The sequence below is a fragment of the Phodopus roborovskii genome, unplaced genomic scaffold (genome assembly GCF_943737965.1).
Source record: "Phodopus roborovskii unplaced genomic scaffold, PHOROB, whole genome shotgun sequence".
Lineage (NCBI taxonomy): Eukaryota > Metazoa > Chordata > Mammalia > Rodentia > Cricetidae > Phodopus > Phodopus roborovskii.
Window position 1 is genome coordinate 9,057,620 of NW_026126558.1, and position 21,466 is coordinate 9,079,085.

The window sequence follows — 21,466 nt, forward strand, 5'->3', positions numbered from 1 at the left end:
CAGGACTAAGAATCTCCACTCTACTCAAGTACAGTGCAGCAATAAGGGACAGAGTCCGCCTAATACCAGGATTGGCAGAGCTAATGAGACTCAGTCCTTGTGCCTGGCCACTAAATGGGATGACTGGCACACTCATTAAGTTACAGCACAGGACATGTGATACACACAAACAGGACCAACAACACTGACAGTGTAGCACAGGCTGGACTTGAATTCAAAGGTTCTCTTTTTTGCCTCTGCCTCCACAACAGGAATGTGCCCCCTCCCAGCTACCAGAGAGCACCCCAGACCTTTTCAGACAGGCTCGACTTGATAACTGTCAGGAGTCTGTAAATATATGTGGGTTCAAAGGCGGCTCCTGGGCGGATATCTCTCACCATTTTATCCCCGAGAGCTGTAACAGAGAAAGAAACAGACATTCTGGTAACTTAAAGGACAGAAAGCAAAGCCATCCAAACTCCCACCACCCAGGCAGGAAGCTGAGATCAGTACAGGGCAAACACCTAGATTTAAAAGGACATATTCTTTCCTACAAGAACACATTTATCATGTTTGTTCCCAAGCTCCATGTTCCCAATGACAAGGTATACTAGTACTTACTCACCTTGGCGGGATTTGGGAGGTACTGGCATATTAGTAAACTCATTCATTAGCCGAACACTAAATAGAGACAGAAAAGGGGAAGTAAAGCAGAGCACATTAGAAGGCCTTGGCACAACAGCACATTAACCAGCAGCTCTGCAGTCCATGTCAACTAATGTGACAGTACCCAGTGCATTCTTACATGGAATCTATACATATTTTGAGAGCATTTTTAAATGGTATTTAGATCTGATAAACAATACAAGGTTTTCTACTGAATCTGAAGAAACACAATGCTCAATTACAATGAGGGTTAACTTCCATATAAAATCCCATCAGTATCTGTTAAAAGAGAATTCCAGAGACTGGAGAGGTAGCTAGGCGGTCCAGAGCACTTGCTGCTCTTTCAGGGATCCCAGGTTCAGTTCTCAACACCCACACGGCAGCTCACAACTGTCTATTCCAGGGGATCCAAAGTCACCTCCACCGGCATTACACACATGTGGTACACTTACACATACAGGTAAAACACTCATACTCAAATTAAAAGGGTGCAGCACTTATCTCTAGAAAATCTAGACTACAGAGCTGGACTCAGTTCAAACTGTTCAAGTTCCCACCACCACAGGGAGAGCCCCCCAACCACTGTCACATGTGTGAGCACTTTACTTACAAGCTATCTATCATGGGCGTTGATGTGCAAGGCCTTTGCACTTTTGAGTACAGAGGAATGAACTTCATCAGGTGATACATCGGAGGGCAAGCTACCAATGCCTGCAGGGTCTAAATATCGCAGTAAGGAAGTGTAAAGGAAATGAAACAGACACAGCAAACTTTCTAAAGTCATATAAAAACGAGATAAGCAAAGGACACTCAACTACTTCGGATATGTAAACACAAAAGGAATAAACCAAATAAGATGTTGCTGCCTTGTAATGGCCATGTAAAGGATCTACTGTGGGCCAGGGTGACATTCAAAAACCTAGCTGAGCAAGATGCTCCCAATAGCTAGAGCAAAGCTTCCAGTTCTTTCTGAGTGGTCATTCTATCCTACTACCTACAACCACTCCAATGAGAACAGAACATGCCTGATTCTGTCCGACTATGGTAGGCATAAGCAGACTAAGTGATGACCCAGTCTCTGTGTTCAGGATCCAGGCCAGCTGCCCTGTATAAGTTTCACTAAGTCAAATGCACCCAAAGAGAAGAGCACCATGGTGGCCAGGCCTGAGGATGGCATCCAGGAAGGATACGGCATTAATGTAGCACCAGTTTCCTTTATTGATCAGCCCGCGGGGTTGCAGTGACACTGGCTTATGTATTAGGGTTACAGTCTCCAGTAACTCTGCAAGAGTGAAGAAGCAAATGAAGACATTAACAGCATTCCAGCCAGCAGATTCAGAATGCATGCAAAAGATCTCTTTAGGAGAACATGTATCCTCAGAAAGCCCTTAATATTAAAGCCTGTTACTGAATGAGGAATTGTTCAAAAATTATTTTACTCCAAAGATCAACATTTACTCCTCTTCCTGTGAGTATATACAAGGAAGCACAATCGACAGAAACTCACAATCATTAGCAGCAGAGCGCAGATGTGGAAGACACTGGCTTCCACATGAAGGCTGACAGTGTACCTCACTAACACAGCAAGGTCCCTAGCCACTTCAAAGGGACCCAGGAGCAGATGTGTGTCTCCTGGCATATTACAGTAGCTGCTTGATGGCCACACATTAAATGATAACTCTAGTCAAATCAGCTATTCATTCTGTACTGACTCCTCACTTCATTCAGAGGTGGCTTTCTTTATTCAGATTCCCCCCCGGAAACCACTTTTTCCAGTTTTAAGAAAACTATGAAGCCAGACATGGTGGTGTACATCTAGAGACTAACAAATTTCTGTGTGAGGCCAGCCAAGGCTACACAGTGAGACCCTGTGTCAAAAAAGAAATGTCTGTTTCCACAAGGAACCATCTTTACCACCATTGGATTTTGAGATACGGTCTTGGTGCGCAGCTTTGGCTGGCCTGATAACTATATGCAGCCCAAACTAATCTCAAACTCAAAGCAATCCTTCTGCCTCAGCACTGGGCAACAGTACATGTCATTAGGCCTAACTAGAAATGCATTTCAAAATGAAAGAAAGAAGTCATGAGCAGTGGCACTCCCCTGTTTTTGTAGCACTTGGGAATCGGGATTTCACAGACAGCCTCAGCTAATACAGTATGTAGGTTCTTGACCAGTGTGAAACTTCAGACTATCTCCAAGACAACAAACAAAAACAAACCTAGCCTTGCATGGCATTCACTTTACCTTCTAGCCTGGTCTACATAGTAAGGTATCATAATGAATCCTGTAATAGTAATGGCTACAGTGAACATACTCCCTCATACCCAGTCTGTTCTCTATAGGAACAGTATGACTATGATCAACACACAACCTAGGCTCCAATTCAGGGTCACACCATGATGCCCCCTTTACTTTTAAACTACTTTTAAACAGGCATGAAACACTAATGGGCACATGTGATATTCATCTCTATACATGACAACAAGAATCAAAACATTGTACTGGCAGGTCCCAGACTGGTGTCCAAAAATCAAACGAGAAAATTACACACACACACGCAGTCTTCCTCCTCTTTTCCTCCAGCGCAGGAAGCACAGTAAGTATTTAAAAGTATAGGCACCAGAGAAGCAGAAGAATGCACATAGTGATACCAAGTGTGTAAATGTTCCAATCTTAGTCAAAGACAGAGGTAGTACTTAAAGGCACATGCTAACAGCTCCCACCAATGCCTGGAGTTGCCCATTAACATTCATATAAACTGCAACTTTGCCAAGGAAGCATCTGATACCCCAATCTTACAGATGAGAAAATTGAGTTACAGGATTAAGCAGACGCAACTGTGGATCTACTTACCTGGTTCTTTCTTCTCCACTAAGTAAGGTGAATTCTGCTGAAAGTTTGTTTGCGGACTAGTTAGATGGTCCAGCAGTTACTGGCACGTGCTCCTAGGCCTGATGATACCTTCACAAACATGCTCACTGTACTGTAAACATCACTTTTTCCCTCTTCCCATCAATTCCTACTTGACCCTAGGCTGTATGACAAAAACCCACACCTCCCACTATATGCCACAGTATAGGGGAGGTATAGTCACAGTAACCTAAAATCTGTGCACTATCAACAACTACACCATAATACAATGGTACAAGGTTTCAAAGCAGCAATCAATGGCAATCTTTTATACAATTAGAAAGGAGGTTTGCCTTCCTGCCATGGCTGCCCTCTGGATGAATAAACAGCTAATTCATCCTGTGTGGCACACAAGATTGCAATTGGCACCACTCTTAGGCCATTGCATAGACCAGTAATGAGTAGAGCTCACAGTTGAGCTTGACAGCACCACATACTGCAGGTTTAGCTGGAGGGGTCTGGAGTGTACTTAGCCCAATCTAGGTCTGCAAACACACTAAGAATGCAGCTAGAGGCTGAGGAAGCACAAACAGTGAGGTAAGGGTGTCCCATAAGGAACAGAAATGACACTGTATAGTGATGCGACTGTGAGCCTAGCCTTTGGCTCAGCAGGTATTAATACTGTGAATGGTGACTTACATTCAGGAATCAGTGTGCCAGATTCCCAATACTCCCACAATAACACAGAGTGAATTAACAGGAAGGAGTCAGAGGTTTGGGTTAAGAGTGGAGAGCCAGTGTGAACTGCTCAATGGGATGCTTGGCTAAGAAGTTAGATGGGAAGAACTAAGAATGTGGCCAAACAGCTTTCTGAATTTTCCTGGTGGTATTCTCAGATTGAAGGTGGGAGAAGGGATGGGGTAACTTGACATTTGTACCTGTTTGGTCACAGGCACTGGAAGAAGTGGAAAAGATGACAAGGGACAGGCACAGAGATCCACAAGAACCTTCTTCCTTTCCTCTCATGCCCACTGTTCTGAGTGGCCTCAACTATGAGCTGCAGAGACAGGAAAGAGGTCACAGCCCAATGGCCTGAGTTCAGATTCCTCAAATCCACATTTTAGAAAAGTGAAGCAGGCCAAGCAGAGGGGTGCGCACCTTTAATCTCAGCACTCGGGGATGAATGCAGGTGGATCTCTGTGAGTTTGAGGCCAGCCTGTTTTACAGAGTGAGTTCCAGGACAGCCAGAGCTGTTTCACAGACCTTGTCTCCATCTCCACCCCCACCCCCAAAAATAGTTTGAGTTGGAGAGATGGCTTAGGTTAGGAGTACTGGCTGCTCTTCCAGAGATCCTGAGTTCAATTCCCAACAACCACATGGTGGCTCAAAACCATCTATAATAATGAAGTCTGGTGCCCTCTTCTGGTGTGTGTTTACATAGTAAAGAAATCTTAAGGAAGTGAAGGAGAGAGGGAGAGAGGTGAAGCAGAAAATACATTAAAAAGAAATGATATGGATATGGGGATGCTTGTCTTTGGAGAAGAGGATGGTGGGTTATCTGGGAGTTCAGGCTAGCTACAGTTAAGGTTAAATAGAGAAGCCCTGGCTCAAACAAAACAAACCCTAGCATTCCTACGGAGAGAAAGCAGGCTGAGATGAAAATTGTCCCATAGCCATGGGGACACCTAACCGGAATGAAGTGAAGTGACAGAAACAAGACTCGCTTTTTAAAACAAAAAAAAAAAGGTGATAGTAAGAATCAACTTATTAAAAATTGTCCTGACACCCCCCCCCCAGATGCTTTTAGTAGGCGTGTGGGTACGCGTGTGCGCACATATGGCTAGAGACAGTGCTCAGAGTGCACTGCGTCATAAACAACCCAGCACCTATGACAAAGAGAATTCCTTTTCAAAAGGAAGCTAGGCAAGCTGGGCACTAAGACCTAGGAACAAGTTTCTTTCACTTTTTCAAGAAAGAGCACTGTGGGCCACAGTGACTTCAAGCTTGGGGATTGTACAGCTCCGTGGACAAGAGAACACATCCAACCTGAAGCCAACTATAATGTCTCATCTTGGACATTGACTGGGAAACCACATGCTCAGGTTGGTTTCTCTACACTGCTCTTCCTTGAAGAGGCAGCAGGTCAGTTTCTATATTCCTTCCAGGACAGTAAGCTTATCTCTTAGCACCACCTAGGGGCCTGTTCAATAACTGCAAGTACACAAATACAAAGCAAGATGCAGAGCAGCCAGGACAGTGCTCAAACTTTCTTTGCCCCCAGGTGCTCTTTACAATCAGCTATAAAGAGATAGCTAGACTTTTCCTTAAAGACTATTCTATTGTTCTCTTGGGGCTGGAGAGCATTTGTTACTCTCATAGAGAGTAACCCTCATCACCATTTGAGCAGCTGTAAAAGTGATTCCATGGTTAAGATCATAACCTCACACCCACTGTTCCTGCTCTGTTACCATTCTGTGCTTGAATGGGGAACCTGCTCCTTCAATTGACTGCCACAACCAACAGCTGAGGCCCTTGATGCCCTTCTGCCTGGGGTCAGCTCAGTTACTTTACTGAGGAACACACACACAAGCCTGTAATTGTGGAGAGAGGGAGTTGCGCTCAGGTCATCACTGCTAGCTTCTAAAGCTTTATATTCCCTTAGAAACTGGCTGCAACACCACCAAATTCTCCAGAAACTTTTCATTCAAGGCAATTTTGGGAACATGGCCGCGATGTAACTTAGTTACATGTTAGTGCCAATATTCATAAAAATAAACTGAAAACAATGTCTCCACTTTGGTAAAACTTGAGCCGAGTCCATCTAGCTTTCTTATGTAATCTGTTGACACCAAACTAAATCACTGAATATCCTTTTTAAATCTCAAGAAATACATAACTGTAGAAATACATAACTGTAAACGAGTCACAGACCACCTACAAGTAGATAGTGACCAGCACTGAGTTTTCATGGAAACTCAAGCCTTATTCTCTACATGGTTTGTTTTCACATGATCTGAGGGCAGAAGTCTTAAGTGGAGCCTGCACTGGTTCTGAAAGACCAACAGCTGCCTAGCCACCCAGAACCTGCCACATCCCAGTGTCTTAACCATACTCTAGCATCTAACCTAACCATTGATGCCCAGCCACCGCCAGCCACACTTTTAGGCTTTCCTTTCTTCACTCTTACCTCTTGGGAAGAACTTTGGGCTACCTAACCCAGGTACAAAAAAGCAAAGTAACCTAAACTACCAGTACTACAAGGTCTTAGGTCAGTTCTAAGCCACCAAAACTACAATTACATTCATTCCTCTGGGTAGCCTCAGCTTACAATGGCATGAATGGAGTAAGTAAATAAAGTACCTACTCCACATGGCTGGACAAACCTCAGCTCACCAAGTTCTCTTGAAAGTTGATGCATAGCTTTAAAGACCAAATATGAAATACAACCTTGTACTCTGGAATCCTCTCATAATATGCTCCTCTAAAACTCCAGAAAGACCAGGTGCAGTGACAAGCAAAGCATCACACAGTCTCCTGAGGCATGTACTCACAAGCGAGTCACAGCAGTCAGCTTGTTGTCCTACTTACTCCTGACAGTGGTGTGCAGACACTGCCCTCCAGCCAGCAAACACCAGTTTCAGGACTCCTTTTCTTTCTTGATTCAGTTACTTCAACTAAAAATAGCTAACATGGCTGGGTACTGGTGGTGATCCCACCACTTAGGAGGCAGAGGCAGGAGGATCTGAGTTCTAGGCCAGTCTTGTCAGAATATTTCAGGATACCAGGGCTATACATAGAAACCCTGTCTGGGGGGAAAAAAACAAAAACAATCCCCCCCCCCCAAGACAATCTACCCCTCAGACCTCTGATTAGAGCTGGCAGTCTTTTGCTATAAAGATTTGCCCTGACTGGTCTAGAAGTCAAATAGATCCACCTGCTGGGTACACTAGATTGCTAGCCACCAAGTCCCAGAATCTACCTGTCTCTTGACTCCTAATAGTAGAGTTACAGATACACTGGCAATATCTGGCTTTTTTGCCATGGATGCTGAAGATTCAAACGAAGATCTTCATGTTCCCATAACAAGTGATCTTACCTACTGAGGCATCTCCCCAGGCCTGCAAATACATTCTAGGAGATACATATCATATATATGAATAAAATCTAGCAGGGCAGCTAGAATCCCAGTACCCAGACGAAGAAAGCCTTAGAATCTGTGGAAAGCTGTGTGTTACAAAGAACTGAAAAGACAAATGAACTGGAGCGATGGCAAGGTTAAGTGTACTTGTTCTTGGTAGAAGATATGGGTTCAATTCCCAGCACCCATGCATGACGCACATGCAGGCAAAACACACATAATAAAATGAGTAAATCTTTCATAAATCTTTTTAATTAAAATAAAAAGCAAAGAAGAAATCACTTTTCTTTAAACTATGATCCCAAAGGACCAGAGATGGCTCAGCAGCTCTTAGCACTGGCTACTTGTCCAAAGGACCTGGACTTCCCAGCATTCACATTTCTGGCATCCGCTGGTACAAATACACAAGTAGTGCCTAGACATACACGAAGGCACCACCCATACACATAAAAATTAAAAATAAAAAAATAATAAACTATCCCAATGGCATCCAGGAGCACATCTTGTGGTCCAAGCGCTCGGGAGGTGGAAGCAAACGTGGCACTTTGAAGACAAGACAGCCTGGGCTGAAAAGCAAGTTCAAAACCCGCCTGGGCTGTAATAGTAAGCCCAAACAAAAATAAAAAAATTCTACCAATTTTCCCATTTGAAAAGACTTCAGAACACTAAGAATACTCAGAATACTATAACTCAATACAGATGTTCTCATCTTTGTTTTAGCTTTTTTTGAGACAGGATCTTGCTACTGAAGTAAGGCTGCCATCCCCACTGCCTCAGCCTCCTGAGTGATGGAATTACAGGTGTGTCACCCCCCCCCCAACCACCAAGAGGATAAACCTTACTGCTGGGACTCTGAGCACTCCAGAGCTGGGGACTGCAAGACATGCTTTTGCTCCTCAGCATCCAGCTCTTATATCTGGACTTCCTACCCTGAGCTAAGGGAAGAGAAGAAAGAGGGCTGCATCATTTTTTAATGCATTTTTCTATACTGGTGTAGAGTACAAACTGAGGACCAACTGAGGAGGATCATCATACTCATGACACATTCCCACTCTAAAGCACAAAGAAAGTTTTGTCAATAAGAAAGAAATGTTGCTTTAAAAAAAAAAAAAAAAAAAAAAAAAAAAAAAAAACCATGAGGTTTTTCCACTTACATAAAGGCATGGCACCCTTTCAACCTTTCTATATATTCTTTTACAACTGGATAATAAATAATGCATACATGTCCTTTACTTCCGGTTACTATATAGGTCAGCTACCACCGCTGTGATGACCAATACACTACAGTGTGTCCCTGAGACCTGATCCCATCTCCACTCTGTAACTGTACCTGCAATCTTTATGGCTACGGGATCCTCTGAAACTGGAACAAGCCCTTCTTTGACTTCCACCTGCTTTTCAGAAGCCAGGGGAGATAAGACAGGGGGCGAACACTTAGTTTCCACATATGCCATAGGTGAGGAGGAAGAGGGCTTAGAATCATGAAAGAGGCTAGCCCAAGACTTTACAGGCTGGCTAATGGGAATGGCCCCAGAGGCAGAGAGCACATTGTCAGCAGGAGGTGACTGGCTCTCAGGCTTTGCAGGGCCCAAGTCTGTGCTCTCCTCAGTGTGCAACTCTACCCCATTAGCAGCAGTGTCCTCGCCCAAGGATTCAAGTATTTTTCCATTAGCAACTGCAAGGTTCTCAGTAGTATCGGTGCCAACATAGGGCTGCGTCACAGCTGTCCTTAGAAGGCTGTCTGCAGGGAGGCAGGGTTGCTCAAAGTCAGTTCCACCGCAGCCCTCGAGCAGCCCTGCAGTCCTGGCATCACCACCTAGTGTTCTGGGGAAAGGACTGTCAGGCACAGGGTCACTGATGAAGTCCATGGGATTCTGAGGGCTGTCACAAGTCCTGGGAGTAACTGAAGGAAGCATATTGACCATGAACTCAGCATCCTCCACACCCACGCTGTTCGTGACTGCTGAATTGGCATGGCCATTGACCAGGGCAGCTGGGGAAACGCCCTCATCACTACCATCTTTCAGGTAACTGTAGTACCCAGGGGGGCGCTTCTTCTTCTTCTTACGCTCCCTTTGACCAAGACCGCCAGCACCACCATCATTCTCCGAAGCTTCTGCCTCTATGTTCGAGTTGTTTTCCAGGGCCAGGGCTGTGCCTGGGTACTGGTCAATAGAACTGTAGTTCTCATCTTTTCCCACACCATCAGGGGTCTTTTTGGAAGTTGTACAACCAAGAATAAACTCAGGTGCCTGAGGATTCAAGGTGCTTGAAATACTGTACGTAGGGGTTCTCGGCAAACTAGCACTTGGTTTGATGACTTCTTCAACACCGAACTCAATCCTCTGATGTTCTTGTCCTGCTGAGAAGAAATAATCAGTCAATGTTCATTCCAAGCACAGGGTATAAGCTACATAGTATCAAAATCATTCAGCCTCTTTGAGAGGTGACACCTTTTCTGAAACAGCTTATGATAGGCTTTATGTCTATCAAATCTGCTGAAAATGACATCTATAAAACAAGAGTAAATGGGCAGCTGAAAAATAGATGCCTGTCCTTACCTGTGTTTATCTGGGTAAGTAGACATTCAAAAGACAGAGGCTAGAAATTAAATTTGTAACTAAAAAATTAGTGGGGATGTGATTTGCAGTACTGGAGTGGAACCCACACTGTCTAAACAAATAAGTATGTTACTGCTTAAAAATATTTCTTATACAAACAGCTCAGTGGTAGACAGCATCCTTTAATCCCATCTTGCTTTATTGGGGGGGGGGGGGTGGATGCTAGCTCACACCTGCAATCCCAATCCTAGCAGGCAGAACTGAGAGGCATGAGATGTCCCAAATTCCAGGCTGGACTACCCAGTGACTATCATGTCACTCCCTGCAAACAAACTTACTCATGCTTACTTTATGCTAAGATGAGAAGCTGTAACTCTTGCCTCAACAGTAGCTAGTAACTCAAGTCACACTAGGTTGACCCCAGTAGTAGTGAAGGATTGAATTTTGGGGGAATCTGAAGCAAGAATCACTGTGTAGCCCAGGCTGTTCCAGGACCAAGGATTACAGGTATGCAACAATGTTATAAAGCAAGCTCCAATGTGTTCTTTCCAGTTAACCTCAGCCTATACCTCCCACACACTCAAGGTGGACAGTGTATATCTTAATACATGTCTCTGAAAGACTTTGAGAATCAAATAAGTAACATAGAAAACCACTGTTTTCATATTTGGTGAAATAGTCATGCATGCGAAATTGACAAAAGGAAACATGCCTTCAAGTCTGGTACAAAGTAGCAATAAATTTCAAATTCTGCATTTCAAGGACAGAATATTAGCCCCAAAATTGTGTTCTAAGTATGTTTTTATTCTGGAAGATTTGAAAAGCCTTTTCATGGGAGGGAAAGGAGGAGGGAACAGGTTCAGGGAGAAGCCAGTGACATGTTAACTAGATAAAGGAGGAGAAGGATGCTCACAGCTGAGCTGGGATGGCATAAGACCACAGCAAGTTTGCATCTGTTTGCAGCTGACCAATGAGTAGTTTCTTCATGTTGAAATGTATTACCAAAGAGCAATGGCTTCTATTATACCTGGAGGCTGCAATCTTTCCAAGATGATGCTTCCAGGTAGCATCCAATCCGTGATGCTTGTAGCTACCAGCCACAAACACTGAGTGTGCCTGAGACAAGTGGAAAGCACCCCCAAGAACCCCTTATATGACTATACATGTAACTATAGCCTGTGATGACTGCTCAGCAACAAACACTACTGCACCTACCTTAGTCAGAGCTCATGCAGGAAATGAGAATTTTACCTAAATGCCCAGGAATGTAGGACTGACAGGATACAAACACCAACCTACAACAGTTCCATGTGGCCCTCAGCTGACAACACAAAGGCTCACTGCCAGAAGAAACAGGAGGACTAAGCACAGCCAGGCAGGTGACACACCCAAGACACCAGGGTTTGTCTCTCCTGACCAGAACTTGCTTCACCCAGTGCTCTGGAACATAGCACACACTTGGTAGTTGAGTGAACTGCAGTTCACAGCAGAAGCGTCAAGCTCTAAAGAAATTTGACTCAAGCTGGTCTGGTATTGCAGGCCTTCTTCCCTAGCTTCTAAGGCTAAGCTGGATCACAAATTTAAGCCTGATGGACATGACCAGACCAAGAAACCAGCTCAGCAAGTAGCAAGCCTGTACCTTTGCCCAATCCCCAGGATCCTGTTTCCATGAAGTTGGCCTCGCCACACATCACAGCCCACCCCAACAATGAAAACAAACAACAGGTATGAACCACCAAGGGAGGAAATGTTTGCAGGTTTCATGCACACCTAGCACATTTGACCCAGCTTACCATCTGGTAGTTCATCTTCAGTCTGTATGCCACACAGAGTCCCACTGTATGGAGGGAGCTGCACAAGAAATCAGAAAACCAATCTTAACAGTATTAAGACTCAACATAAGCCACTGCCTAACTCAATACTTCTATCTCATGACATCACTTTCCCCAAAATCTGAATCCAACAGTTTATAAATGCTTTCAATTATTTAGCATTACTAAATATACTGAAAATGACGCTGGAAAACTGAAAATGCACTTCTAGTGGTACCTTCCTTCCTTCCTTTCTCCCTCCCTTCTCCTACAAGATGACAGTTGGTGGTGAGCCCAGACCCTATGCTGTCTGTCCATCCATTAGTAGAAATCTCTTTTTGATTGTTGGTTGGCAAACAGCAGATGTAGGCAGAGGAAGGGCCTGGAATCTGTGGCTCCCTTCTTACAGTGTCCATGCTACTTTGTGATAACTGGTCCATTCCACATTTATTTGAGCTAGGGATTTCTGAGAGTAGATAGACAAAACAAAGAACACCTGCTGCAGCATTTCTGTCTCATTACTACAATTCAGAATGTGGTCCAACAGTCTAGAGCCTGGGGTCTCTAGCTGGTGCTTATGCCTATCCTTGTCTGCTGTTTTAGCAGTCTCCTAGGCTCATGTCTCCAATGGACTCTTGGCTAGTCAATACAGTGGTTAAGAGGTTAAGTTTACCCATCCCTGGGTAATGAAGTGCTAGGTTCTCTCCCCAGATGGCAATGACAAATATCAAGAAAATCAGTGACTGGAAAGTAACCCAACTGCAGAGGAGATGGTGCCAAGAGGCAACCCTGATATACAGGCAACCCTTCCACTTGTCATCACAGAAGCTGTGTGGTGCAGCTATCTCAAGAAGCTTCTCAGAAAGATTGGAGGCATTGAAAGGTGTTATGTATGAATCAACTCATTCACACAAAAATCAGTGTGACAATTGGAAACTTTTTAAATACAACTCAGTGGGACAAGTGACAGTGCATGTACTGAAAGGGTGAACACCCAGGAGTCCACACAACCACTTCACCTGTAATGTCGTGTACATACATAGGATCTCTAGGTCCATACAGCACAAGCCAAACTCCTGCACCCAAAGACCTCAGGACAGAACCCTAAGCTAGTTCTTCTCAACAGTCACCCCGCGTGAAGCAAGACATGTTAATGGCATTAGCACCATGTACAATATGGCTGAGAAGGACAGTAACAGTGAGGACACCGATCAGGGATTCCAAACACTCAAAGAACTTAGAGAAGCTTCTGGGACAACAAACAGAAGCCAGGCTAACTGTTCTAACTAATTAACTGATCAAAATCTTAAATTTCATTTAAGCTTCTTTTTAAAATTCCATTTATTATTTACTGACTGGGGTTAGGGTGGTGGTATCAGTTCTCTCATATGTCCTAGAGATTGAACTAAGTCCATCAAGCTTGGCAGCAAGGACCTCTCTCTACACAATGAACTCCAGTCCTACTATCATTTAAAATATTTTACTTTTGAAACCAGCGAGAGGGCTCAGCATATAACAATGTTTGCTAACAAGTTTAGCAATCTGAGTTTTAATCCCTGCAACTGACTCACAAGTAGTCCTGTTTGACCTCCACAAATGGACTCACACTCTACTCACACCCCAAGCACAATCACAGAGATCCACCTGCCTGTTTCCTGAGCGCTGGGATTAAAAGTGGGTATGACCAAATCCAGCCACAAAAAAAAAAAAAAAAAAAAAAAAGTATTATTTCCTTTAGGATGGCCAGATTGATGCTATCCCTGGGACGACCCACATGATAAAAGGAAAAAACCAACTCCCACAAGTTGTTCTCTCTATCCAGAGACACGTGCATATATAAAAAGTTAAAATAAAATAGGTAGGCATGGCACCGGTGTCACTTGCCTTTAATCCCAGCACTCAGGAGGCAGAGGCAGGTGCATCTGTGAGTTCAAGGCCAGTCTGATCTACAGAGTGAGTTTCCAGGGCAGGCTCCAAAGCTACATAAAGAAACCCTATCAAAATTCCCCCTACCCCTAAAAAAGAAATTAAAAGGAAAAAAAAAAAAAAAACCCTCCCTCTTCCCCCACCCCCTGTCTCTCACACACATAAACTTTGATTACTGGTCTGAGGAAATCAAGCCATGGAATGAATTTAGCTAGGATGTGTTCCAGCATGGCAAAAATGTGATTACTTTTGCTGTCCAGGCCTGTGGCACCTTCCACCCAATAAACTACCACCAAATTAAGATATTCCCTTGTAGTAGCAGATGTTGTAAGCACAATAGGATAGAACTATCCAAATGGATCAAAACTGTCCAATTCTACAGCAAGTTACAGTACAAAAAGTGCCTGATTTGGTGTCTCATACCTAGAATCCCAGCGGTCAATGAGTCTGAGGCAGGAGGATCACCATGATGAGTTTCAGACCAGCCTAGACTACAGTAAAATTCTGCATCTTATACAGCAAAATTACAAAATGTAATTCCCCACACAAATGTTAATAACTGGAATTTAGGTGTGCTGGATGGAGAAAGAGTAGGGACCAGTGTAAGAACTGTGTAAGCCTGGGGGCCTGCATTGGGTAATGTTTCCAGCTTCCTCAAACAGTCTCAAACTTCCTCGGGAAACTCCCTAATCTGAAAGCCAGCCCCTTGAGACACCGTGGGGTGGGTGGGTGGGTGGGTGGGTGAGTGTGTGGGTGGGTAGACATGTCTCAGCAGCTAAGGGTGCATACTATTCATGCAGAGAATCCATGTCAGTCAGTTCACAACAGCCTATAACACTAGCTCCAAGAAATTCACTACCTACAGCTTCCATGGGTAGTGTACATACAAGTGCACAAGCCACATACACAAAATTTAAAACTTAATCTAAAGCCTTGGCTGGAGGGTTTCCACCTGTGCCTACAGACTGAGCTATGGTGCATAAGATCTGAGTATCTCCTGGAATAAACATTTTCCAAGCACCAGGAGTAAGATAATGACTGGGACTCAAACACATTGATTGAATTACCTGACTATTCTCCACTAGGGAGATACACTTTCAAGTCATTGCTCATAAACCAGAGCACAGATCTGGAAATAACAGCAATCCTTATAAATAACTTTAATATTTAAGGTCACACACAGAACTACCTGTTTGTTTCTCCCTATGTTACCAGTACAAGTTTTAAAGCAAGCACCTAAGATGGGCACAAATGATCTCTCAGCTGTAATGCTTTACACTTTACACTCTCCCATTTCCCCCTAAGTTCTTGACCTCAGAAACAGAAGAAAAATTTTACACTAAATTTTACAGCCCACAACATACAGAGAATAGAGCCAGGTCCTAAGCTACATCACTTAGTCCAGGGAATACCCATTTTACTTGCAAGAGTAGGGGACAGACATAAGTTGATCTGTGAATTCAAGACCAACCTGATCTGCTTAATAAGTCCCAGGCCACAGTGAGACTGTGGGGGGGGGGGGGTGTCTGAGGAATAGAAGGCCATAGGAGACACCCATCACACAACCCACTAACCCAAACAGGTGGCCCCTCAACATTCAACAAATACACACAATGTGTGTGATGGACCTAATTAAAATCAGAAAGCAGATCCTGCAGAGGTAGAGGTGGCTCTGCACTTCCTGCTCTTTGCAAAAAAAGACCTGAATTCTGTTCCCAGCATCAACATGGTTCACAACCATCCATAACTCCAGTTCCAGGGCATCTGGTACTCTGTTCTGATCTCCATGAGCACCACGCATACAAGTGGTACATATACAAATAGGCAAAACACTTATACACATAAACAATACTTAAACAAAAAACAAAGCATAAATGTATAATCATAAAGGTGCAGAATACAGCCACTGACTTAAAGTGAACTACAAAGGGATGATCATAAAGCACATAGCACTAGAAAGTTCTTGTAGACAGAGTGTGCTGCCCACCGCAGCAGCCACTACCTCTGGGAAAGGCAGACAGGATGAAGAAATGGGGGTTCAACTGTATGTGTGCAACTATACTTACATTTGTTTAAAGCAAATGGGAAAATGGCCAACAAGCAGGTGCAGGACACTCCTGACCTAGTCTCTATTCATCTAAGCATTAGGACTTTCAAAGTAAAAGAAAATTGTCAATCATTTCCACACATATGTGTATGAAAACAGTTTTTCTTACCTCAACTGAAGACCGGGGAGTCACAAAGAACTGATTGAATTCATCAGGGCTGAAGTCACCAAAAATATACTGAAAACAATAAGAATATTTGATTACATTCAATATACACACATTATTTTATTTTTAAAATTTAGACTAGGCTCCCAAATCCTTTTCCAGGAAGCAATGAGAGCTTGGAGCTGAAAGTGGGCATTCCTAGGGGTGTTATTTTCCCATGACAGGCAAAAAACGGCCACATAAACTTTTATGTAAACTGTCAAAGAAGCAAGGTTGATTGAGAAAGCTTATTTTGAAGAAAGTAAAGTGTGGATACAGAGCATGTAGGCTCCTGTCTGTGGGAAAACTTCCTGGTTCACCTTTTCACCTCCATTTAGCTTTGGTCTGAGTCACATCACTACCTACCTTCATTTCATTTTTCCCTGCCATAGGACAGAGAAATTCATAGGAAAGTGTTGGTGGTCCTGATTAACAATCTCTAAAGATATGCCATTTATTCTACAGAAGAACTAGAACAGGACTCAGAGTTACATATATGGCATATATGGCCCTCTATTCAGTGTACTGGGTGGGACCTTCACAAACAGGATCTGGTAATCTAGTATAGCTATAAGTCAGCCAAGTGGCCACCAGCTAGGAGCTTCAAGAAACCTATCAAGTATAATGGGATTTCCATTACATACATACATTCATGCATGCATGCATGCACACAACTGACTGAGGGTCAAAGTACAAGCAAAGCTGTGTCTTCAGCTCTATTGCAACTCCAAGTCTATAAATGACTTACAGGGAAGTTTATAAACCTGTGTCCTATAACTGAGTATTATTACAGTAAATAATACTCATTATTGTGCATAAACCCATTTCCTCCCATATCCTTGACCAAATCTACAAGGAGACTGATGGCAACGGGGAAAACAAGGAGTCATCTATTGAAATGCTTTGGGTCTCTTACCCAACTGCAACATTAACCCATCACTTACAACATGAGAAAGCTTACATGAATATCACTCTCAGCGTGGCAGATGAAAAGGAAAGAGTCAGCTGGGTGTTGGTGGCACACGCCTTAATCCCAGCACTCAGGAGGCAGAGTCAGGCGGATCTTGGTGAGTTCAAGGCCAGCCTGGTCTACAGAGTGAGTGCCAGGACAGCCTCCAGAGAAACCCGGTCTCGAAAAACAAAAAGAAAAGGAAATAGTCACAGTAAGAAAGGAACTACCCTATCAGAGAACAGAAGGGTGTGAAATCAGCCAGACTAATTTCAAAATACTAATTCAAAAACAACTGGTTTTTAATGGCAGAATGTAATGCTCAAAAAGTCATCCCCTTTTGGAGCCTCTTTGGAATAAGAAAGACTGCATATCCACAACATAGGAAAGATGTGTACGGATGAGAAAAAAATGTTAGATCTTTATGTGGGTGCTGGGAGCTGAATCCAGAAGGCAGCAAGGGTTCTAATCACTACTATCTATCTCTCTAGCCCAAAAATGTTCAATTATACTTCTAAACACACTTCGTAATGCGTTCATTTTTTTTCAAACTTTTTAAAAAGATGTTTATTATCAATATATAGGGTTCTGCCTGCATGTATGCCTTCAGGCCAGAAGAGGGCACCAGATCTCATTACAGATGGTTGTGAACTACCATGTGGTTGCTGGAGAGTGAACCTCTAGAAGAACAAACAGCCAGTGCTCTTAATCACTGAGCCATCTCTCCAGCCCAAACTGTAGGTTTTGTTTTGTTTGGTTTGTTTGTTTTTTGATTGTTGAGACAGTTTCTCTGTGTACCTTTGTAGACCAGCCTATCTCTGCCTCCCAAGTATTGGGATCAAAGGTATGTGCCACCACCACCCGGTTGGCTCTTTCCTTTTCACCTGCCATGCTGAGAGTGATATTCATATAAGAGACTGCTAATCCAGTAAAGGGCTAAAATCTAAATCTTAGAAATGTATGCATTTCTAAGACAGAGACAGAGGAGACAAGATCATATGGCTTCCAGTTTTGACTGCAGAATCCAAGCCCCTTCACTGGAGGAACTGGGTTCTCAGAAGAGCCCAGTGAAAATCTCTCCTGATACTTTTAGTTCATTATTTGTCCAGTATCTAGTGTTTTTCTTACAAATCCATATCTGGGCATATCTGGGCCTTTCATCCCAGCACTGAATGGAAAGGCAGACAGTCATCTCTCAGCTCTGAGTTCAAGACAGCATTTTACAAACAGGAAGGAACCCTCTATATATGACTGAACAAAGAAGCCCCCACTATGTGACAAGAAATAAAAAGGCACTTTTTTTTTTTTTTTTAAACAGAGGCTCTGCAAGACTTAACTTAGTGACAGATCTATAGAGGTATACAGTTGCACATGTTGGGGGGGTAATAAAGGTGTCTTTATAGTTTTGTTTTATTCAAGAAACTAATTAGGAGGCATCAACTGTGCATGAGTGAATACTTCACCCATCAGAGGACACACTCCATTCTGGCTCCTTTCACACTAGTTTATGTTCATCAATGGACAACTCCATCAAGACACAGGAAGCACATCCTCCTGCTATAATGAAGTCTATTTTCATGAGTTTTTGTGAGTCATTACACCACTAATATATATATATGTATATATATAAAGACTTGTTTCAGTTTTGTTATACAGCATCTACTCCAGAAGAGACTGGGTCCCCATCTCCACCTATTATGAATATATCCACATGGCCTTTCCAGCTTTGCTCATACTACTCATTCTGATGGGACAAAGTAAAAATGTGTAACAAAACCCTTGATTCTTGGGGAAGCCACTCACTATCAAAGGTAGGAAAGATGGAGATACTGAGACTTTGGGCCATGGGACGTGTTAAAAATAGAGTGGGGGCTACAATTGTACCAGATACACAATACATCTGCCTAATCAAAGTGACTGAGTGGTAACCAGTTAAATATCCCAAGAGTTCCATTCCCAGAACCCACAAGGTGGCTCACAAACATTTTTTAACTCCAGGTCTGAAGAATTCTACTCCATCATTTGACCTCTGAAGAGCATATGGTACATAGACACATGCAGGTAAAATATTCACATACATGAGTCACTCTGAAAAGCACTATTACAGAGTGTGCTTATAGAACAAATTTTTAAAAAGGTTTATAGGAAGGAGGAAAAGGGAATTAAAATACGCTGACAAAACTGCAAAAAGTAAGAGACCAAGCTCCAGGGAGTGACACATGAATTAGAAGAGAAAGAAGACATCGTGCTCAGAAACAAAAATAGTCTCTTTCCAGGGAAGGTTGAGAAGATGTTCCAGATTCACTTGCATAGATGAATGAGAATCACAGCAAACTATTGTCTGCCAGCAAGGGAAACAAACTATGGCACTAGGGTGCACTGGAGAACAGCATTCTCTACCCCTCCGTTGTTCTGAGACTATCTCTAGAAATTCAAATGAATAATATGTCCACTGCCTCCAAATTAATATTCCTTGCCTTTTGAAAAGGTTCCTAGTAATAATTGGAAAGGCAGCTCCGAGACAAGTAATCAGCTGACACTTTGCTGTTCAGTACTCAGTTCCCAAGGGAGATGGGCAGCCACAAGTTCTCCCACTACAGTACAAAAAAACTAGGAAGACAGGCCGAGCCCTGCCACAGCCAAACAAAGAAAGGGCTTCCTTCCAATCAGTCTTTGTACTATCTGGTAGGCTTGGGCCGTCTTTCAAAGCAACAGATGCTACGAGGGGGCAAAACTTTAGTTTTGCCAAGTCAGGTAGTTCCAAACTTCTTACCAATTAAAAAGCTCCTGGGCCTGAGCAGGATTAAGAAGCCATAGGTAGGACTGAGGCAGCCTGTGAGGCTCTGACCTGTGTTCCAAGCATGGCAAACACAAAACAAGCAAAAAACAGAAAAACAGGAAACATGCATGGACCTGGAAAGCAAACCAATACCTACTACATACAGGCCAACCTGGTCTACAGAGCTAGGGCAGCCAGGGATACACAAAGAAACCCTATTTCAAAGGAGGTAGGGGGTGTCACAGGAATGTTATGATGGCTTGGGGAACACCCGAAAGTGACACACTGCTCAATCCATGCAAACCAGGAGTTTCACTGACATAGCTATTTATTTAGCACTACCCACCCCAGGTGAACTGTGTGAATGAGACTGAGGATAATCTGAGCAGATGCTGAGAACTCAGGATATCACAACATTCACAGGCTGTCACAATGCCAGTGAGCTGCAGGTTCATGAGTTACAAATAGCAGGGGAAACACTTATTTCTCCCCTGACTGAGCTGCATTAATCCTGCTTTTACTTCCTGGGAAAAGGGTCCTGGGCAGAAGGGAACAAAGCCATTAGCATTACAAAGCTACTTTCATAGACTAACTCCCAGCTTTGGTTTGGTGTCTTTTTTTTTTTTTTTTTTTTTTTTTTTTTGCATATTTTATTCCAACTACTACAATTGTCAGGCTTTAAAGGGGCTACATACATAATGTCAAAATTAGAAATCATGATTAGCAGCTTCCCAAGTCCTTTCTATAACAGAAATGGTGGCTCACAAAGCACACCCACTATACTAGAACTGATAACACAGTCAACATGGACAAATTGGGAAGAGTTCCAACTATTTATTTTCCTAACCACTACACTCATCTTGGAGCCAATCTTAAGAGCAGAGGGAAATCAAAAAGAGGTAGACAAATAAACAAGGACAAATCCAGTATTAGTCATTCTCCTGGGACAGGGATGATGAGTATTGACCAGCAGACACCAGTTGTCTGGAAGGGTGAGAACTTCTGGGAGCATAAAATATTCTGTAACTGTATGGAGTTACAGTGGGCATACTGTACAGTACTGTAGCTCAATACATTGCTGTTAGTTAGCTAGTTCACTGTGGTGGCCTGCTCTTCTTGAAATCTCCTTGGCCCTCAGCCAAGGACCTCACCAACTACTGGAGAGTGCTAAGCAAAACCATGGTGTTAACTACAGAGGGCTGCACAAGCACAAACTTGCAGGCATCCTGTATTCTATCGGATTCCCCACTGAATGAAATTGCTTGAACCAAACCAACAGACTCAACTAAAGAAAGTCACATCAATAAACTTTCACTTGAAAGGTAGAGGTCATAGCTGATCTCCTAGATTGCTGGCTTCATGTTCTATTTAAACACCCCAAGAAATACAGAGCAGCTAGCTGAGTAAGTACATGGTAGATTGTAAGCCATCTCTTCCATTGTTAAGAAGGAAGTCAATATATAACCTCCCCTAGGCTCAGCAGTTAAGGATGCTTACTGCCAAGCCTGACAACCTGAGTCCACTTATTCAATGGATGGATGGATGGACTGAC

At 43.2% G+C, this 21,466-nt stretch overlaps 1 protein-coding gene across 2 annotated transcripts in view; it reads right to left on the reverse strand.

The window, feature by feature from the left end:
* Usp10 (ubiquitin specific peptidase 10) overlaps positions 1–21,466 on the reverse strand; it is a 45,829-nt gene that overhangs the window by 11,751 nt on the left and 12,612 nt on the right. Inside the window, exons 2-8 of one of the 2 annotated variants that reach the window (XM_051201583.1) lie at positions 16,151–16,219; positions 11,991–12,048; positions 8,967–9,998; positions 1,836–1,927; positions 1,256–1,365; positions 605–660; positions 291–394 (exon numbers count right to left, since the gene is read on the reverse strand). In XM_051201583.1, the coding sequence (XP_051057540.1) occupies positions 291–394; positions 605–660; positions 1,256–1,365; positions 1,836–1,927; positions 8,967–9,998; positions 11,991–12,048; positions 16,151–16,219 (1,521 nt within the window). The remainder of the gene's footprint in view (positions 1–290; positions 395–604; positions 661–1,255; positions 1,366–1,835; positions 1,928–8,966; positions 9,999–11,990; positions 12,049–16,150; positions 16,220–21,466) is intronic. The other variant, XM_051201582.1, reaches the window with a different exon arrangement.